Genomic DNA, 18,573 nt, shown 5'->3' with positions numbered 1-18,573 from the left:
TTTATATTGTGTTTTATTTACATTGTATATATTGGCTTATTAATGTCGTGCACTGATTGCTGGTTGTACATCAAATTGCCCTTGAAGGATATAAAATATTTTCTTTTTATTGACAACTTTAGTTAATCACAAGCTGCACAAACCAAGCAGGAGCAGCAGAGGAACCCAGCAGCCAGCAGGGGGCAGCCTCAGGACATCACAGCAGACTGTGATTCTTGTAAGGCGTCTGAACTGGGTTATTCTCTAACAATAGGTTTTTAAAGTATGTTAAATCATCCAGTATCTAGAAGCCAAAAATATAAAAGTAACTTTTAAGTAAGGCTGTCAAATATATTTAGTAAATCAGAAAATATTTTCTCTGAAGTGTTTATCAAAAGCAGCATAACATGACACGAACACACACATACGATAATTTGTCCATCTTCTTGTAGTGCTTAGTTCCTCCCAGCAACCATCAGGCAGTGTGGCCTAGTCGGTAGAGAGTCTGTTCTTCAGCAAGAAGGACCTGGGTTTGAATTCACCTCTTTCCCATTTTCAAGCTGGCAATATACTGAACTCTAAAAATTGAATTGCAATGTAAATTTTAATTAATTAAATATAAAAACAGGGAAAAAATTAAATTTTAAATTAAAACATTTTTTTTTTTTAAAAGCTGCACGAGCAATTCCTGCGCATTGGGCTTCTGCGCAGGATGTGCGCAGTTCGGTTCTGGCAGGATGTGCGCAATGTGCTTCTGCGCAGCATGTGCGCATTGGGCTTCAAGATGTGCGCAATGGCCTTCTGCGGAGGATGTGCGCAATGGGCTTCTGCGCATCATGTGCGCATTGGGCTTCTGCGCAAGATGTGCAATGGCCTTCTGCGCAGGATGTGCGCGCGCAGGTTTTTTTTCTTTTTCAATTTAATTTAATTTAATTTAATAAGCGGACTGTTTTTCGCAGCGCCTACCTCCGGTGCGTCCCCGGGGTTAGAGGATGATGGTGTGACGTTAATGTATAGTTTTGCATTGCATGTGTCACGTCATTATAAATCAGTCTCCTATGTCGCCTGTACCAGGATCTGCCCCTGTCACTGGTTATCTTGGCTCGCTGTCTGGCCGGTAACCAGCCGTCTGGAATGCGGCCACTTTATTTCTCGGATATACAGCAGGAGCAACACTCGCATCACCTCTAGGTGGTCCGTCACTTCTCGTTATACACACAATTTTAGCGTCTTTTCCCACAACACCCAGGTGCACTACGTCACAAACTACAAACTTTCCTTAAAGGGGCAGGCCATACCTGCAACACAACAGCTCTCGGTCTCATATACAGATGGCAAGAGAAAGCAGAGAGGGATTTTTACACACTGTCTGATAAACATTCCGACAGTAAAGGCAAGGGGTAGTGATGGATAAGGTTTTCTTTAACAAGTTAGGCTTTCATTCTCACTATCACCTTAAAACTATGAAATGAACTGAACTATGAACTAGTTCAGAATTTAAGTGGTGACCTATGAACGTGAACTATTCATGTTTACTTGTATGAACTGATCTTTGAACTAGTTCATCAGAGGTGTGAACTTGCACTGCAAAGTAGGTGTATTATTATTAGCCTAATATGACATATACTTACTCTCAAGGAACATTACAATTATTAAATCTCTTGTTTACAAAAATACATATAAACTTAATCTGTTTGCAACATTAAATATATGTTTATATATTATTTGTTTAATTAATAATTAAATTCCCCTGGCTGTTTTATTACTATTACTATTATTACTATTATTATTATTATTATTATTATTATTATTATTAGGGCCTGAGCACTGACAGGCAATGACAGACATAAAAAAAAAATGTTTTTAATTTAATTTAATGTATTTTTTTGTATTTACCTATTTAATTTAGGTTTTTCATTTACATAGTGTAAGATACTGTAGAATTAAAAGGTGGTTGAAGTCCTGCCAATTTTAGGGGTTAGTATCTTGCCAAGGACATTTCGGCATGCAGATGAGGAAGAGAGGGAATTGAACCCCCATCTTCTTGTTGGAGAACGACCACTGTACCGCCTAGGCCACACCGTCTACTCCTTCCCATGAAATCCTAAGCACACTATGAAGATGGACCAATTATTGTGTTTGTGTGTGTGTCTGTGTCATTCTATGCTGCTTTTGATACACATTTCAGAGAAAACCATTGTATTTTCTACTTTACCTCATATATTTAAAAACTTTACTTAAAAGTTACTTTTATAATTTTGGATTTTAGATACTGGATGATTTAACATGCTTTAAAAACCTATAGCTAGAGAATAACCCAGTAGTTTCCAACCTTGGCTTCTGATGCTTTACAAGAAACAAAGTGTGGGACACATTTATTTAATATAATTCTGAAAATTCATTCAAAACCTTCTTGTTTATATTCAGTGATGAAATAAATGACATATTGTTCCCATCAACTAGCACAAGGTTCAGTCATTACTCATTAATCAAATCAAACCTCCGGCCTCCTGAACTTTTACTTTGAAGGTGAGCTGTCTCTCTGTCCCCCTCTTGATGTCCTCGTTCAAGTTTAGCTTCTCAGGTTGACTTCCACTTCATGCACAGACCAGGTGAGGCCTCACTACTGCACGATTCTGAAACAGCAACAAATCCCTGGATCTTTGCTGCTTAATTTCCCAGCAGTCTGCTGCTGCTTGTTTCCATGTGATGTCCTGAGGCTGCCCCCTGCTGGCTGATGGGCTCCTCTACTGCTCTAGCTTGGTTTGTGCAGCTTGTGATTAACTAAAGTTGTCCATTAAAGAAATATTTATTATCCTTCAAGGGCAATTTGATGTATAGCCACAAATCAGTGCACGAAAAAAATGAACCAATATATACAATGTAAATAAAACACAATATTAAAACCCTATAGACTTAGTAGCAGGGGGAAATTAGCTTTTAATAAATTAATTGATAAGTCGACCAACAGAAAATTACCCGTCAACTATTTAGATATTCCAGAAACATTTCATTCTACTTTTAAAGCAATAAGTCAAAATGTTTGCTGCACCCATTTTCTCAAAGGTGCTGATTTGACACTTTTCTAAGTCACAGTAGGATTTTTAACTCTTTTAAACTTATTTATTTGTATATAACAAAACGATGTTATCAAAATGTTTTGTGTTAATTTGTAAGATTTATTATCATTTACGCTTTGGCTTGAATTCGTATTTTTAGGCAAATCGGCAAAGGCATATTAGACACAATTTTAAACCTTAACAACTTTCTTTTATTGTTGACTTTTGCCATCACTTTTAAATGATGTCTCTCTGATGTTTTATCTTCTGCATTCTTTGAGTTTGACCTTTAAGATCATGAAACTATAAAACATTTTCTTCCTTTATAAAGCTTTGTATATTGGTCAGGTTTTATTAAAACGTTCCTTCAGGTGTTAATTAGATTACACAGTCATTGTGGTTGCATTGGGCTTCATCATGTAATATAATATTTCTAACATTCTTCCTAAATGTAGTGTGCAAAACACAAGAAACACTTCTCATTGTAATGTGGTCTAGTTCAACAACACTTCAAACTACAACTTAAGTCATAAAGATATGGTTAATTATTACCTCGATCAGAACTAAACGTTGTTACCTTAGTAAAGTTAGAACTGATAACTCCATTAGATATTATGATTATTATAATCTTATTAGTTGAACCTAACAAGGTGGCCTGTGTCTATTTTGAAGAAATTAAACTATTGGGGCGAAGTGTAACTTTCTATATTTCATAACATTTCCAAACTAAAAAATATATATTAAATAAATATTTTCAAAATGTATTGTACATTTTTCCTTTACCTTCACAATGAGCATATTCATATGGAAAATAAATTACTATAACCCCCCAAAGTAGAATCAATGTCGATGTTGAGTCGAAAGTATAATATTACTTGATTACATAATGTCATATACATGTAGCCACGCAGACTGATGACTCGGGGTATAAGGGGTCTCAGTGTTGCATTAAGTCCGTTATTGTGTGCTCACTGTGTTTCTTTTATTAAACGGAGTGGGATTTTGTTCAATTTCACACTTTCACAAACCTGCAGCAAATAATCCTGGTAAGTGTTAACGATTCACTGAACATTAAATAAGTGTGTTTGAACGAGCGTACACGCGTGTTTGTCGCTCTGTGGCACGCACTTGAGACCTGTGTCACAACCTACTCAGTCATCGAATTCCAGTTAGAATGAAATATAATAATAATAATCCTTACAATTTCAATACGGCCTCACTTAATGTGGTTTTATAAAGGGGCTGTTGGGCCTTGGAGGAGGTCTGCACTCTGAGTGTCATTCTTAAATTTGACTCCCATGAAATGATGCAACAAAGTGGGAAGTTGCACAGTACCTCACAATGCTACATTTTAATTACCAGTGGGATTTCAGTTGTAAAAGTTTCCTAGTGTATTTTCATTGCTAACATAAATTAAAAGTATAGTCAATTTCATATTGAAATAACCAGAGTTGCTACAATTTTCTACTTGTCTATTTCACAATATTGAAAAACATTTGTAAAGATGCTAGAATTAAAGTACAATATACTTCACTTTATTTATGATCTTTACATTTCCAAGATAAAATGCGATTGACAAATCAAACATCAGTTTCTCAAAATAAACAGAAGTGAGTACAGTGTGCAGACATTTCTCTCACTCCGCGTGAACAAAACAATACATTCAAGCAACTACGCTACTGACAATAAAAGTCCTTTATGTAACCTTGGCATAACTTAAGGCTTTGATCATGATGGTTATATGCAGGATTTCCCCCCCCAAAAAGTGCAAATTCTTTGACCATACATATAAACCTATTTGAGATATACAGTGAATTGTTACTGACCTTTGAATGCAGTGTGTGAGGGAAACAGAATAGTTTGAGGGGCGCTATAGAAGCTTCTGTGCTACATTGTGTTTAGTGTGGTTCTTCAGGACTACAAGTTCAGAGACATGGAAACAACTCCTCACAGTATCTGCAGCAGTTGTATGTGGGAGGCAGCCATATTCACAGCAGAGGAAGCATCGTGTGGAGGGGGAACAAAGCTGGGTCAAATGTTAATCATCTCCATTAGAGTCTGATCCAGCGTCTGTTTTACCTTCAGGCCTTCTTCTTGAGCACGTGCGAGTTTATCTGTTAATATAGCATTGCATGAGTTAAACATCAGAGAACAAACAGCGCAGAGATGCACAGACTATAGCAGACTAAGCTCTAGTCCAGGTTGATAGACGTGTTAGACTTTGGTTGGATATTGTTTCAAACTTTAGTTTGAGGAGTTGAAACTCTATATTTTCCCCATTATATAAGTTAACATTCAATAAGCAAATACATTCCCTCGACTCAGATACCCTGATCCAATCCCAGAAACTCAACTTCCATTTTGAAATGTTATCTTTGAAGAATATTGAATATCATAATCGAGCTAAAGACAGGGCTGTAGTCATGATTGCATGGGTTGAGTTTAGGACTAAATAACACCTAAGGCAAGTTCTTCCAAATGTATGGAATTGAATGATGCTTATGATCTTCAGTATTAAGAACAAAAAAAAAAAAACATGCAATTTTGGATCATTTAAAAAAATTACTTTAGAAAAACAATATGAGCACCAATCTGACCACTAATAATGAGAAACTAGTAGAAACAGATATGAAAATCTCTACACAGGCCAATGGTCAGTTCTTCATCTTTACCGCTACATACAGAATCAAACTCCCTCTGCAATAGCTGGTTTGGGTCTAAAAGTGTATTTCAGAAGCCAGATTTTTAACTTGAACCTATCGCCTGTGTTAGTTTTTCGATTATATTGAATTCAAGAGTTTTTTTTTTTAGGTGACATGCTTATTGAAAAATATATCTAAAGATCTACCAGGGAGAGTTTGAGTGACAGCCTATCATGTTTTCTCTGAAATGATCGAGACCATCAAAGGGTTCAGAACCACATCACTAAAATCCAGTGATATTAAAGCAAAGCCTGCTTAAAACCCTGACATTGCCCTGATCAAACACGATTATAGTGATAAAAATGTACTCCCTCTAATCTAATCAAACTTGAAACCAAACCAAAATGAGTGGTTTAGTTCCCTCTGTAAAGCTGTACACCTTTTCTTACTTTTTGTTGATGCTTGAACATTTGTAATGAATGTTTTTGAAGGTGAGTTCAGGGACGCAGAAAGAATTCTAGTCCATGAAACATTTTGGTCTGCATAATCAGCAGCAGCCCCCCCGCAACAGCAGTAAAGATCTCTAGCGGATTCATGTGCTACAGCCCTGACAATGACTTAGAAGAATACTTATGAAATTCATTCTGTAACTGAGGGTGTCAGGTTAACCTCTAAATCTGCTGATTGATCATGCATAATGTGAAAATCTTCCTCTTCCTACTTGTTGACAGAAATGTTTGGTTTAGTGCAAGTTGTGTGTCAGAGACACAATTGCCCATGTTCTTTTTTTCAGAAAACTTAAAGCAGATGAGAGCCCACTCCAGTTTAGTCCTCGTTTAAGGCTACTCTCAGTTCATTGGTCAGAAGGCGGTTTTTCTCAAGCTGCTTGTATAGATGGTCTTGTCAGTCAGAAAGCAGAAAAGAGAAAAGGGAAAGAGACAGAAGGCGGGTTAGTACAGACCACAAAGAGTTAGTGCTGCAGTGAAGTTCATTATTAAACAAGTGTTAGTTTGCATTAAAGATCATAAACAACATTTAGAAATCATCCTGTTATTTCCTACAGGACTAACAAGCTGTCAATAAGCTGATGTTCATATTACCCAAACACTTATAATTTTCTAAGTTTTAAGACTAGAACTTGTATGCAGTATAGTCTATAGTAACCTAGACAATCATAGAAGACATGATTTTCGCGATTGTGGAAAACATTTCCATGGTAAGAGCGAGCTCAACCAATCAGACATTGCTATTACACTTGAGGTGTGACAGTGTAGTACAACTTTGAACACACTGTTGATATCATACAGACTTCTACAGGGGATATAACATTGTTCAATCTCATAGCATGTGGTAAGGTTACATTGGATGGCAAAAACATTATGGTTGATAATCAAAATCTCCATTTAGAAAATAAATGGGAGTTTTACGGCCGGAATCACCCTGTTGAGCTCTACAGTCTGGAACAAGCCAACAAGTTGATGACCAATGAATATTCCACATTCAAGATGAATGATTTTGGGTGGAGGGAATTAAGCTGAGCTTGACGTCAACTGTTTTCTTTTTTGCAGGATTACTTACCACCTAAAAATTGCAATTATACCAAGTTACAATCCTGTGTGAGAGAAAAAGGAGCAGCGAATGGGAGAGGAGCTTCAGAGTTTATTCAAAAGCTACTCGACAAAATAAATAAATTCAGAAGACACATCCAAAAAGAAAAAAGGTGGGACAAATGGAAATAAAGAAACAGGGCAGGAGAAAAGGGGAAGGACTGACATAGATGTAAGAATGTTTATTTTACAGAAAGTAATAGGGCTCAAGAGGTCTGTATGAGAGGTGGACAAATGGATGATATCAGCGACTCCCCACTGTGCAGTAGTAGTGGTGGTGATGGTGGTGGGGTAGTAAAGAAAAAGGATGAGAGATGAAGACGTTCAACCAGCTTCTGGAGTAAAGGGTGTAAACATTTAGCTGTGAAAAAAAGGAGAAGAACAAAAGTGTTGGAAAGCGTAACCGGAGGATTGGAAGATTACAGTCATGCAAAACCAAAGCAGAAAAAGGGATGCAGAAGCAAGACAAAAAAAGATTGTGAATCTGGTGAGGATGAATTGCCATGTTGCTAGAAACTATAAGGAAAGATCAAGCTGAAGCGCCAAATTACAAACATCTTTAAAACACATTTAGTCAACAGCTAAAACATTATAAAAGCAGTTAGGTTAGGGAGGGTTTAAGATTTTTTTTTTTAAATCCATCCAATCTACGTTTAACAGTAAGACTCACAGCACCCAAACATGCCACAAGAGGGAGCTATTGTATGCTGGCAAAGCTAGAGGGATTGATAACCAAGGCACAAAACAAGCATGTGGTGAATTACATGGAAGTCATGTCGTTCAGGGCGTGGTCCAGCTCCTCGCTGATGGCCTTGTACTTCAGTTTCTGGGCATACAGCTCATCTATTGTGAGGTGATTATTATGAGGAGGCAGCGAGGGATTTGAAATTAAATAGAAAAGACAGACAAAAAGAATAACAGAGTTGTCAAGAGTACAGTAGTCAAAAGGGCAGAACAAATGAAAAAAGAAAAAAAGAAAAGAGCAGGACAGAAATAGGAAGGGCTCATGGAACAGCTGGTGATATTGTGTCAGATTCTTGAGGAGTCACTGAGAAACAGCCTCACATGGTCCGTGACCCTGTGAGGGCCGCTTGCAACTCGTTGGCCTTGAACAGTCACTACAGCAAAATGTCAAACAGCACTGTCGTGAGAAATGATTTTGCCGACATGAATAATATCACGCTGGCCTCTGAGGATGACGAACTTGGTTCTTCTCTCAGCAGATATTTAACCCAGGGACTCTTTAACATCCCTAAATAACCTCTAACTAATGCACCGTTTATAGAAGAGAAACGTTTTTCTCCTTTGTGAATGTTCCATCGAGAAAACATGTGTTTAACAATATGAAGAACACTGTACGGGTTATTTTTTTGTGCCGAGTGGTGGATTACAGTAAAAAACAAATTACATTCTGTGAAAAAGCAAGTGGAAAAGATTCATACCCTCAAGGTCATCAATGGTCTTCTCCAGCTTGGCGACAGATCTCTCAGCAAACTCAGCACGGGTCTCGGCCTGAGTGGAGGGATACAGTCAAACATTAGCAATGCCCATTAAGAGCTTTACATTGACTAACTACAGCCTTAAACACTTAAATCACTAATAAAATAAAAACACATAGTCAGCATACTTCAGGCGACTGCCAATTGCCATTTCTTTTTTAAAAAGCATTATAGAATTAACAATAGAACAAAATGCAGGATGAACTCACCTCCTTCAGCTTGTCTGTGAGAACCTTGATCTCCTCCTCATACTTGTCCTCCTTCTGCGAGTACTGTGGTTACACACAAAGGGCAGTCGAATGTAATCGTAACGTTCTGGTGTTTATACTGTGGAGCATTGGCTGGGAGACTTCTCTGTCGGCCATCTTACCTTCTCTGCCTGAGCCTCCAGAGACTTCAGGTTGTTCGTCACGGTTTTCAGCTCCTCGTCCAGCTCAGCGCACTTGCTATTCATTTTAAGTGTGGTCGAAAAAACAGCAGATAGGAGAAATTTGAGAAAATTAAAAGCAACATTGTTGTAACTTTGTAGAAACAGATGGGGGGACGAGGGACGGGGGGGTTGGAAGGAAACGTTTACCTCTCAGACATCTCAGCGCGCTCCTCTGTACGTTCCAAGTCGCTCTCAATGATCACCAACTTACGGGCCACCTTAAGTCACAACATGCAAAGTTCAGTCGCACACTAGTTCTACACATTACTGCACAATCAGAGAGGATTAAATCCATGATGGATTGCGACTCTGCAGCAACAATATTCATCCGCCAACAGACAGCCACAGATGGCAGTTGTGACATTGAAGTGAAGCATGTAGCACTAAGTCCACAGTGAACAGCTGAGAAACTTGCCTCCTCATATTTGCGGTCAGCCTCCTCAGCAATGTGTTTGGCCTCCTTCAGCTGGATTTCCTGCAGCTCCATCTTCTCCTCATCCTTCATCGCCCTGTTCTCAATAACCTTCATGCCTCTGAGGGAAAGAAAGAAAGCAGGGTAGGTAAGCACAACAGCCGACCAGCATGGTGAGGACTGACTGACAAGAAACAAGTGGTTGGTCTCTGAAAATATGGATGTTTAAGTTCACAGGGGAACATGTTTCCTTGATCCTTGTCACATGTTGGCAAAGCTAGTCTATAACACAAGGAGAACTACACAGTCTTACACTTACATCATACACTTTAGGCCAGGGGTTTTCAACGTTTTTCAGGCCAAGGACCCCCAAACTTGTGGAGAGATGGAGCAGGGACCCCCTACTCTATACAGTATATTGTATAAAATGTTGTTTATATTAAACTGGGCCTAGTGCCATGTATAAAACATAGCTACCCTGTTATTGTGCCTTCAATACTAAGCCATTCAAATATTACACGGGTTCATATATTCATGTTTTTACTTTAAACATGTGCAAGGTACAGGGTGGCCATGCCACGGACATTTATAAACATACATCTTGCATACAACACTGAGCAATAAAAGTAATTCACAGATTCATGTTTTTATTTTAAACATGCATGTAGAAGAGAAAGTGAATCCTCAAGCCATCTGTGAGATGCCACACATACTCCCACATTAGTGAGATGTCTCACCCTGATGGGTAGCAAACAACTTATGTAATCTTGGACGGATGGAGGTCGTCAGGCAGAGGGTCAAATCAGCCTCACAATATGTCTGATGCATGTTAATGTGTAGACATTTAAATTTGTGGTGGAAAAATTGGTTCGAAAATAAATAAAAAATTATAAAAAATTGTCTAATTAACAAAAGATTTCGCGGACCCCCTGTTGAAGACCTCTGCCTCTAGGCCACAAGTATGACAGTTATGTCCACCTGTCGAACAAAGACAAATGTACCACCTCTTCTACGATTGGTCATAAGTTTTACTTCATTAGTCATGAAGACATTTGGATATCAACAATTCTAACAAGCTAAAAATAAATAATTTAGGCATGGGTTTTGCAAAAAAATTATTAAAATAACAGCTTTTCTACTGTTTAAGTACATAAATGCAATATTACTTACAGCCACTTGTTGCAGCGCTGAGCCAAAAGTTAATAAAGTAGCTCAACATGTATTTAATGAAATCTATGGTCTTTAAAATACCAGAGTTTAGCACAATCCTGTATTTGGTGCTATTCATTCATTTTCTTATTTGTCTTGAATGAGATTCAGAACCAACATGACCACAGTGCTTCAAAAAGTTTGCAACAGCATGGGATCAAAAAGTTAAAGGAGACCCATCATGCTCATTTCCTGCTCCGTATTTATATCCTGGCACTCGGCTACAGTAACTCTGCATGACTCAACAGTCTTTATTTAACTCAAAACTAACTGTTGGACAGCTTTTGACTGAAACAAGCGATATTAACTCAGGCCTCCGTCAGAGACTTCCACTTTCTTTTGATACGCCGAATATCAGTGAAACCATCGCACCCAGCACTGGGTGTTTAGATTCTAAAAGCAAACCTAAGTAACTAAAAAACAGTAGCAGAGCACAATTGATTGGAAAATTGTGACTACAAATACATTCATCCATGTTTGAGCCCGGATCTGAAGTTTGAATGTGGACAAAGATCCGGAGCTAGAGAGAGTCGAGATATTATCATATCAATATCACTGATTTAATCACATTGGGGAAGTGCGGGGAAAAAACCTGAAACCCACCAATCAGTAGTCTGGTGACTGAGCTTTTGTCAAAGAGGGATGTTTTATATGCATTACTGACATAACAATATGTAGTGAATATGATAGACAGGGTACAATCATAATGGGTTCATTTAAGTATGGTGGGTGATTCAGGACAGGCTTTTCTTCAGTTAAGATGAGATGAAAACGTGCGGCTCTGTGCACAACATATGGTTGAATGGCATGTGAGCAGAGTGTGTTGATCCAGTGGGTGGTCTGTCTCTGCAAGTGCCAGATACCCACCTCTCACTCTCATCAGCAGCCTTCTCAGCCTCCTCCAGCTTGGTCAGCGCTGTGGCCAGACGCTCCTGAGCACGGTCCAACTCCTCCTCCACCAGCTGGATACGCCTGTTCAGGGAGGCTACATCAGCCTCAGCCTAGGGAAAGAGCACATCACCACAAGCAGGAGTCACGTTTGAGTTGCATTTGCAGGCTTAAAACATCCCCAAGCCCTCTGTGGTCTGTCTGCAGGGAGCACGGGCTGGGTCACGGGCCACCTGCAGGGAGGGATGGGCTCGCAGGGTGAGGGGATGGGAGGCATTTTAAACCCAATACATCTTTGTATTATCCATTCCACCTCCTTCCTTTTCCCTTTTAGACCTTCAACTTCCTGTCTCACAGTGCGTTACTCATCTCAGTCCCATAAGAAATTAGCAACTAAACATGGCTGTAGGCTACTTTAAGCAGGGGGAGCAGCAGCAGCTCCTCTGTGATCCCTCCAGCTAAATCCCTGCATGAGGAGTTGTGATGCTGCGGTTAGCATGGTGGTTACAGGGCGGGTGGTGTGTTCGGGTGGAGCCCTTCTTCCTTCATCTCTCCTAACTCCATCCTTCCCTCCTCGGCGCACCCTGCAGCGGGGCCGACATCAACATGTCTACCTGGTACCTGACCGCACACACGGCCGCTGTCTGGGCCCGGCAGCCACGCTCTTTTGAGCAGATTTGCGTCTAATGCCGCCGGCAGCCTGCGGACTAATTGCCTAAGATGATTAGCATCAGCTTACTGCCTCCCTGGCGCTCCTCTCCTGGTTCACTTCCCGCTGCAGCAGCGCGGCTCGCTCCTCCGCCACATCGGCCTGCTCCTGCAGAGACTTGATTTTCTTCTTCACGGCTTCCAGGGAGCTCCCACCGGCCATGTTTACCTCGTTCTTCCCTGTTGTCTCTCCTGTATCTGGGCTAAGTTAGTGTGCTCCCCCCGCTCTCTCTCTCTCGCTCTCTATCTGTCTGTCTGTTGTGTGCGGGCTCGCTCACGCACACTCACGCAAACTCTGGGAGGATGCGGCGCGTCTGATCCCTGCCCCCACCGCCTCTAATCAACCGCTGATGAGGATTGGGACGTGCCATCGGTCCCGGAAGTACCAGATTTGTTTTACAGCCACTCAACAACGTTCATCGAGTGAAGACGAACGTGAACAAAGTGCGCTCGTGTCGTCTGTTCTTTCAAATGAAGTCAGGCTCGTGCTTTTGTACTTTCAGTCTGTTTTACAACCGTTTAACTCATGGTGTGTTTGGAGCGCATCCCTTGCTGGTGCAGTGAGCTCACCCTATCACAGCCTCAGCTCAGACATCACTGACACTGACCCAGTCATTAGACACAGACACTATGAGACTAGTAACAGACTCACTCACTCACTAACTGACTAACTAACTGACTAATTAGTTTACGTTAATGGTCAAGTTCAGAAAACCAAATCCTGTATTATTATTATAGTATTGTTCTTATTCTAATTATCAGCATCAGCATCATAAATCCGAAACACATTTATTGTATGTACCAACCATGTTGCATCCCTAAAGTGCTTTTTATGGCCTACTTAGCAAGACACTATTCTACTTAATATTTATTTACTGACTATAATGTTCCATACAGTTTAGTTAAAATCAAATCCTAAAAGATTATGTAGATTACAGTTGGTTATATTAGATTTCAGTACATCTTTCTAATCTGTGCGTCTACTTTTGTCCCCTGTCAATCTTTCAATCAGTTAATCAATCAATCAATCGATCAATTGATTAATCAAGTCCATGTTTAAGGTCAACCAAGGTTATCTTACGTTATCCCGTCGCAGGCTGTATTGATAATGTTATTATATTTGTGCTTTGTTTATGTCTTCTTTGCTGGTTGTGACAGAATCTGTTAGTTGAAATGAGTGTCACGTAAAGAGCCGCCTGTGAACCTGTAACGTCATTTTGGTCAGACATGACTGAAACCAGCATCACCCAAAATCTGTCAGGGATTGTACAGGCCCTAATATGCTTATAAAATGGCTGAAACTCTCCACTGGTCCTCAGATTAGTCCAAAAGGTAGTGTAATGCACAGGTAAGCGACTCAGCTGTGACCTTAACATATACAGCACAAGGCCAAACATTTTAATATCCATATATTCATCCTATACTGACCCCAGGCCTCCTATATGTGATTGATAATTGCATAACTTAATTGTAAGAGAATCTGTATGGAGGCTGGTAATCTTAGTTTCCTGGAGGGAGGCCCAAAGGGTGGCTCTGGGTCATAACGTTATCATCTCCCTACAGGGTCTTCTCCCCCAATCTGTGGGGCCATCAACACCAACTCACATCTGTGGCTTTCTTTTCAGCGACCTCCAGTTTCTCCTGGGCATCCTTCAGGGCTTCAGAGTACTTGTCCAACTCATCCTCAGTTGACTTCAGCTTCTTCTGCAGTGCCAGCAGGTCATCGTCAAGCTGGGACCCAGAGCAACAAGAAGAGATTTACTTCCAACACCATTATCGTGTATCATTTTCAATTATCTAATACAATAGCAAATGTAAACTGTGATCTGTTTTCCCAAATGCACGCAATACACATGAGAAGCACAACAATTAATAAATAATATATATTATATAAATAGTGTGTTTTTCAAAGTTAATCAAATCTTATGATGACATATATCACTCCTCAGTGAGAGGACACTAGCCATGCAGCAACCCCCGTGCGTAAGGGCGCAAGTGCAAGTTCCGCAGTGCATGCCGACCTGTTTGCTCCTGTCCTCAGCTGCCTTCTTGTCTGTCTCGGCCTTCTCAGCCCTGTCCAAGGCATTCTCCTTGTCGAGCTTGAGCATCTGCATCTTCTTCTTGATGGCATCCATGGCTGCTTAGTGTCGGGGGGTGTCCACGCAAAACTAAATAAGAAACTGAATGAGAGGCTCGGGGCGTCTGTACCACACTGAACGCTGAGCTGGAGTGCGAGCTGGCTCACGATGTAGTGAGTCAAATATGTATTTTGGCAGGGCAGTCACTGGACACCCAATACTTTATGGGAAGCAAGCACAGCTGCTTGCCAACATGGGAACTTTCTATTCTTTGAATCTCGTCGCTGATTCGCTCTTGCGAGACATTTGACCTCTTCTGTGACTATGCATGGGTCATAGACGTCAGAGGGCCACTCCTCCCCTCACACCAAGACGTCCCCTCCTTTTTCTCACACCATTCAAGTGACAGGCAGGAACTGTCAAGAGTCAGGGAGGTAGTAGCCCCTTTGGAGGGGGAGATCTGAGAGAAACATACTGGTAACAGTTACTTAATATTCCCTCAGGAATATACCCCAGAATCCATGTGTGAGCATGAGACACAGTTTGGCAAGTATCTTACAACTAGTTTATACTTTTTCATGTTTAGTACCAAAATACAAGATTTTAGACCTGTAAACACACATTATTTATTCACAATAACAGATTGTTACCAGACTGAATTGTCATTGCCTCTCATGTATGAAAGATATCTTCATACAACACATATTTATCTAATTGGATAAGCCCCTGTGAAAGTACTTCTCCCTCTGTGGGGGGTGTCATATTAGCCAGTTTGTCTTCCAGGGATCATTTCAGCGCATCCCTCGCTGCATAGTTCAACATCTGAGCAGGAATCCGATACGTAGAAGTAGATCATCAAGCTTGTTCAACTCCTCTCTTTGGTAATAGATGAGTGAGAGCTATATCTCCAGTGGGCCACAGTGGACATAGCGGCATGCACACACAGTGGAAGACACCCCTCGCTGCTCCTCAGTGATAGTTCAGAGGGACACCGGCACAGACGCAGCTGTCACACACAAGCGGTTGTTACGACTGGTGGACGGCTGAGTAACACTAGTTAACAGTCCACTGTAGCCTGTACAGTAACTGATTTAGTCTGGAAAGTTAGACCTCGAGAAGAACCATGGAAAAGTTTAAGGGGGAAAATAATGTGTGATCTCATGATGTTAAATATGTTTTACTTTCATACACCGCTGTTATGTAGTATTATATGCACAGCCCTCTCTTTTTGTCCGTCAGGTATAACAACCCATTCTATTTGTGCTTTTAAGATGCCTTCAGAATTTGGCATCCTCCTCTTTTAGTCCCTCACTCTCCTGCCTCTGTTTTGTTGAGTGCATATGTTGGGATCTTGCTTTGTAGAGAAGCACCTGCTGGACTCTCTCTGTGGCCCGTTATAGCCGCTCCCACCCTCACCAAGCTTTAGATAAAGGCTTCCTGGAAAATCAGAACTATTTTGGTTAATTTGTGAAAGAAATTGTTGTTATAGAAACACAGGCTATATGACATATTAAACCTTAAGCACTTCACTATTACTTATTTGTTTGAGTAGTGATTTATGCCACATAAATCTGTAGCTGAAGAAGAAACAGAATATTTTCAATAAATTGCAATCCCAATTTGAAAGTTTTAGATTTTATAATGTCTACTTTAGATAAATCAAATGATCCCTGTTTTCCCCCCATGTTTCATACTGGGCCTCTGTGCTGGTCCAGCCTGATACCCTTGGCGTTGGGCTTCTTTTTTTTTTAAAGCCGTCAGCTGTCACTGAGTTGTCATCCTGCCATGTGTTTCGTGGACTGTTTAGTAGCAAGCCAGGCATTCCCCTCATATGCAGAGATCAGAGAGGCTCATGGTGCAATCCATGTCACCCTAGCACCCTGGATGAATAGAGACTAACATCACCACTCTGTACCTGTCCAACAATTAATGATTTACATAGATGGATGGCCTCAGATGGTTGTGGAATTGGCATTACAATTAAAATTTGAATATTTTTTTTTCATTCTAGGGCCAGAATGCATGGTCATGATTCTCCTGCAGCACAGACAACTGTACTCATGATTCTTTAGATTTGACCCTTACATTACATCATAAACACTACTGCAGCAGTAATCTACACTTTTTTTTACACATGTCTTTTACTGATCATTTCCAGTGAATGAGTGAAAACAGGTATAATAGTTAATGTTTTGCTGTTAAATCAGGTATTGAATGACTCATTGTGAGTATTTCACAGGGGAAATCAACATTTTTACACAAACATTTCATGTTTTATTTGTCTGTTCATCATGAAATGACTTACATCAAAGGATAAAGATGTACCCTTTCAAAACAAAGGTTCTTTGGACAAAAAAAGCTCCCTTGTGAGGACGAGATTCTTCTGTTGGAGCCATATGACAGACAGCTGTGACAATTAAAATAACCCTCAGAATTCCCATCATGCATGGGGAAATGTGGCCACTCTAACAGTGATATTGTGGCCTGTGGAGTATACAGGTCTTTGAGATTTGATTTAATTATTATTTTTATTATTGTTAGTGATGCACTGATTTAATGTTGCAGACAAGTATTTGTTTCATCAACATTCTACATGTTTGACATCTTTCATTCATATCTTATTATAATGCCAAAAAGTATTCATTCGTTTTACAGTTTAATCGCACCTCACTGTCAAACCACAAAGAAATGCTGGTATGGATGTGTGGAGGCATCTGAGTGAGTAATGTGAGAACAGTTATGTGATGATTTCATTGTTAATATGGAGACTGGAATCTCTCACTTCCAGCTCAGCTGTTAAAAGTATGGAGGAGGAACGAAGTTAGTGTAGCACCAAATCCCCCCCGGGTCCAAACAAATTAAGCTTATCGCAGAGGCTTTAGACGTACAGAGCTCATGTGTGAGGTCATGGTATAACATCAATGTGATGAGTGTGTTCACCGCCGTGCACAAGGGCTTGTTCCAGTATCACTGCTGTGTCTTTTACTGTCTGTGGAGTAACACAGCAACAACAACCTGATAACAATGATGAAACTTTATTTATGGAGCACCTTCCACAATGCAGTTACAAAATGCTTTACAAATTAAACATGAAAACAATTGAAGGTAAACCATACAAGCATTTGACTAAATGTAAAATATAACAAAATAAAATTGAAAGTTGACCCCAAGTCCTTATGTGCCGCTGATCCTTTGATTTAAAGTAAAATGTGAAAATTGAGGTGTCTGTAGGTAAAAGACGCTGAGAGAGAAACAAAGAGACAGTGGAGGTTATCTTTTATTGTTTTAAAATGTCTTAATTGACCTCAGATGCTTTTTACCTCACTGAGTAGTTTGCTGCAGTCATCCTATATGCACCCTCACATTTATTATAATTACATTCAGGACATAAAAGTATTGGATGAGCTGTCTTCTATCAGCTGCTTCTCCATATTCAATTCAATGCTCTCGTCCTTTAAGCCAAGGTTTTTGCTGTCTCCTCCCCCCCACGAGCCCAACCACTGCAGCAGGGCCTTTTGTTATTCAGAAAAATGTCTAACAGTCACTGAGCTTTAGATGTCCTTCACATGAGAAAGGTATGCAGCAGCAGCAGCGTTAAAAACCTTCTCCATGATAAAATGTCAGGATATGGATTCCAGGTTTAAAAGCGGTTCTTGGAGCAGCTGTGCAACTGTTATTGACATTGCTTCCTCAGATTTTAGTGCTGGACAAATTTAGCACAGTTCTCAGTTCAGAGCCTGGACTCACTATAGCTTCAGATTTATTGCTGACTCAGAAATCCAATTGCGTCCTGACACTAAACTGACACAGACACTTAAAGACCTTGTTCACTTGCCAGGACTCACATCTCTGCTATTCACTCAGGCTGCAGAGGTCACAGCGGTTCTGCATCAGTGTCTGTGCTGCTGCTGAAACACTGTGGGAGGAAGTCAGGGACTGAGACCAGGAACCAAAGGCTTCATGTTTTATTTATTCAGTACAATGTTCACTCCTAGTAAGTTTTACGTGCCCAAATAAAGTTCTACATGTTTCTGACCAGTTTCTAAACTGACAGGAGTATAA

At 40.2% G+C, this 18,573-nt stretch overlaps 1 protein-coding gene across 6 annotated transcripts; it reads right to left on the bottom strand.

Moving 5' to 3' along the window:
- Positions 1-4,551: 4,551 nt before the first annotated feature.
- LOC128441579 (tropomyosin alpha-1 chain) lies at positions 4,552-14,754 on the bottom strand. Of its 6 annotated transcripts, XM_053423779.1 has the most exons (10): positions 14,455-14,753; positions 14,039-14,164; positions 11,705-11,838; positions 9,632-9,749; positions 9,364-9,434; positions 9,157-9,232; positions 8,996-9,058; positions 8,730-8,799; positions 8,052-8,130; positions 7,540-7,648 (listed from the first exon to the last, which is right to left on the bottom strand). In XM_053423779.1, the coding sequence occupies exons 1-10, from the start codon at positions 14,566-14,568 to the stop codon at positions 7,645-7,647; spliced, it is 855 nt and encodes a 284-aa protein (XP_053279754.1). In that variant the 5' UTR covers positions 14,569-14,753; the 3' UTR covers positions 7,540-7,644. The 6 variants fall into 6 exon arrangements, with proteins under 6 accessions (XP_053279752.1, XP_053279757.1, XP_053279755.1 ...); XM_053423777.1 differs by lacking the exon at positions 8,052-8,130 and having other exon boundaries at positions 4,552-7,648; positions 14,455-14,754; XM_053423782.1 differs by lacking the exons at positions 7,540-7,648; positions 8,052-8,130 and adding an exon at positions 4,552-7,292.
- Between the last annotated feature and the right edge of the window lie 3,819 nt (positions 14,755-18,573).

This window comes from Pleuronectes platessa, chromosome 1 (assembly GCF_947347685.1).
Source record: "Pleuronectes platessa chromosome 1, fPlePla1.1, whole genome shotgun sequence".
NCBI lineage: Eukaryota > Metazoa > Chordata > Actinopteri > Pleuronectiformes > Pleuronectidae > Pleuronectes > Pleuronectes platessa.
This window is presented reverse-complemented; position numbering and strand designations above follow the sequence as displayed.

Coding starts and splice junctions, on each gene's coding strand:
- LOC128441579 (XM_053423777.1), bottom strand. CDS start 14,568: ATGGATGCCATCAAGAAGAAGATGCAGATGCTCAAGCTCGACAAGGAG. Junction 9,233..9,363: donor CGCGCTGAGATGTCTGAGAG/GTAAACGTTTCC, acceptor TAAAATGAATAG/CAAGTGCGCTGAGCTGGACG. Junction 8,800..8,995: donor TCACAGACAAGCTGAAGGAG/GTGAGTTCATCC, acceptor CCCTCCACTCAG/GCCGAGACCCGTGCTGAGTT.